Below are 2687 nucleotides of genomic sequence, written 5' to 3'. Positions count from 1 at the left end.
GCAAAAACAACATATGAATGTGGATTCAAAAAAATTATAAGTAGTGAACAACAACAAAAAAATCAGTATATATATATATTGTCACACTTTTATGCATGTAGTAGTAGTACTCCATATGTTGCTCAAACAGTCCATTTGATGATCTTAATTCTGGGATCAACTTTGCACTTTGCTTTGGAAGTCGTTGCAAGCGACGCCGTTTTGCCCGTAGGAATTGTGATCCTAATCCCCTCGCACGTAACCCTAATTTTCACCTTGCTCGTTTTGATCTTCCCAATTTTGACCCTCACCTTCGTATCCAGCTGAATCTTCACCGGCAGATTCCTGCTCTTCACGCTCGATTTCAGCGCCGTCGTGTCGGCGGCGCCGTCGATCGGAGAGTTCGAGCTCCCGATCGCGGCCTTCAGCGTCGTCACGTTCCTCTTTCCGTGCGCGAACGCCGCAATCGATCCGTCGCCGATGTCGACGCCGCCGGAGAGGATCCGGATCGAGGTTTTGTCGTAGAAGAAGGCGATGTCGCTGTTCCGATTGCGCGCGGTGATGGTGACGTTGAAGGCGGAGGTCACGGCGGTGTCGGTGAGGTTGAATCTGGCGAGCTGGAGCGAGGAGACGGAGAAGGACGGGCGCTGGGGGCGGTAGACGACGTAGAACACGGCGGCGGCGGCGGCGCCGAGGAGGAGGAGGAGGATGATTAGGAGACTCGTCCAGAGGCAGATGGAGCAGCAGCAGCTCCGGCGGTGGCCTCGCCGCGGCGGCCGAGGGCGGTAGGCCGGCCGATTCGCGTTGTAGAGCTGAGCTTTGGTCGCCGGAAATGTAGGCTTGGCTACGCCGGCGGTGGCCCCGTTGGCGGTGGGCTTTGCTGCTGGATAGACTCTGTCAGTCATGTGGAGAGAATAAATTTTTTTCAGAGAGAGTGGTTTTGGATGAATATAAGAAGACGCGTTGAGACTTACCTACTAATTCCATAATCTATATTCCTTTTTTGAATTAATCATTTTATATATGTATAATACACTACTAATTAATCATATAAAGATCGATTTGTTTAATATTCGACGTGTCTAAATTCCAATTTCGACAATAAACATGGAAGTAGTCGTATACATTTTTCAAGTATTACAATATATTTAATCCGGTATTTATAAAAAAAATACTAGACGTGATTCCCTATGTTTAATTACTAATTTGAGAATAACGATTAATAAGCGTACGATAAGTCTAAATTTATTAGGAGAAGTGTATACTAATTGAAACGTGAGACCAACTAATCGGAATATTTGTAGATGAATATAAAAGGATGCATCCAGCTCACCTCCACTTTCTTTATAAAATTCATATGGTGAATCGGATAATGATTAAATTTTTGGGATGAGGATCAAACATACATTTCAAATTCCAAATATTGTGATTTTCACCACACGCACATTTATAATTGAGATGTTCATCCACTTTAGATATAACCAAAATACAAATTAATCTCCTTCATTAAAGAGTAATAAATTGATACACCCACGTCTGTTATTTCATTGATTTACTATTAAATTCGATATCTTCTTAAGTGGACTCCCCTCGTCAACTTTAAATTTCGTGCCTGTCTCTTTGCTGATTCAATCATTTAAATGCATATAGTAGTATTTAATTCTGGTCAACAAGTTTCCCAGCACAATTTGAACAAGAGTACAAAGTAGTTTGCACAAAATTGGATATAGCTTACCCAATAAAATAAAATAAAACAAATAAGAGAGGTATTGCACCAAATCTCCGTTTGCCCGTATTTTCTCATCTCATTTTGTGGTTTTTACAAATATTTTTAAATTTGTTAAATACATATATTATCTAAATCAAAATTAATTAGAAATATCATTTTTAATAATTGCAACAATATTGTCAAATACTCCCTTCGTTTCCCCAAATATGCATGCTATCTTACCTTTTTATTTCGTCCCACAAGAATATATTCTTTCTAATTTTAAATTGATTCATTCTCTACTAACAATATTTTAATTATTTTTTTTTCTACATCTTTTAATTTACTAATTTTGTATTAAAATTCGGGTCAAACTCAAAGTGCATATTCATTTGTAACGAATGGAGCAGTAAAAGTAAAGAAAAACAAGTGTAAAATTATATTACACGGTCATATTTAATCTGTTTGTAGTACGTTCAGTTAGATGATATTTAAATAATTTCATTTATTACAACATAAATAACTCAAAATTACAAGAAATGCTGTGAAACGAAAACAATGAAAGGTTAGCTGTAACCAATGAAAGCGAGAGAATAACCCTGCACCCTCCCTCACCTAATTATTTGCTTGCCGTTTATCCAAACCAATTAACAATCTATATCAATTCCAATAATAAGCTAATAAAAATAGGCTAATTACATTTTAGTAAGAGCATTTACGGTTGGGCGGACGATAGAGCGCCCGATACAATTCCAATAATAAGCTAATAAAAATAGGCTAATTACATTTTACCAAGAGCATCTACAGTGAGGCGGACGATAGCGAGCTCGATGTGGCTCTGCGGATGACGGATGTAGCACCCCGGAAAATTATGAATTTTTTTAATTATTTTTATTTGATGGCTTATTATTTTTTTAAAAAAAATTTATGTGGATGTTGAATAAGAATTTCTTTTGTGGAAATTGAGTCTCTATGTGTTTGAGTTAATTATGTGAAATTA

General features: G+C 37.8%; 1 protein-coding gene across 1 annotated transcript; it reads right to left on the bottom strand.

The window, feature by feature from the left end:
- Positions 1-945, bottom strand: LOC121743297 (NDR1/HIN1-like protein 6). Its single transcript, XM_042136556.1, has one exon. It carries the CDS (start codon positions 882-884, stop codon positions 123-125), a length of 762 nt encoding a protein of 253 aa, XP_041992490.1. The 5' UTR covers positions 885-945; the 3' UTR covers positions 1-122.
- Between the last annotated feature and the right edge of the window lie 1742 nt (positions 946-2687).

The sequence above is a fragment of the Salvia splendens genome, chromosome 8, assembly GCF_004379255.2.
Source record: "Salvia splendens isolate huo1 chromosome 8, SspV2, whole genome shotgun sequence".
NCBI lineage: Eukaryota > Viridiplantae > Streptophyta > Magnoliopsida > Lamiales > Lamiaceae > Salvia > Salvia splendens.
This window is presented reverse-complemented; position numbering and strand designations above follow the sequence as displayed.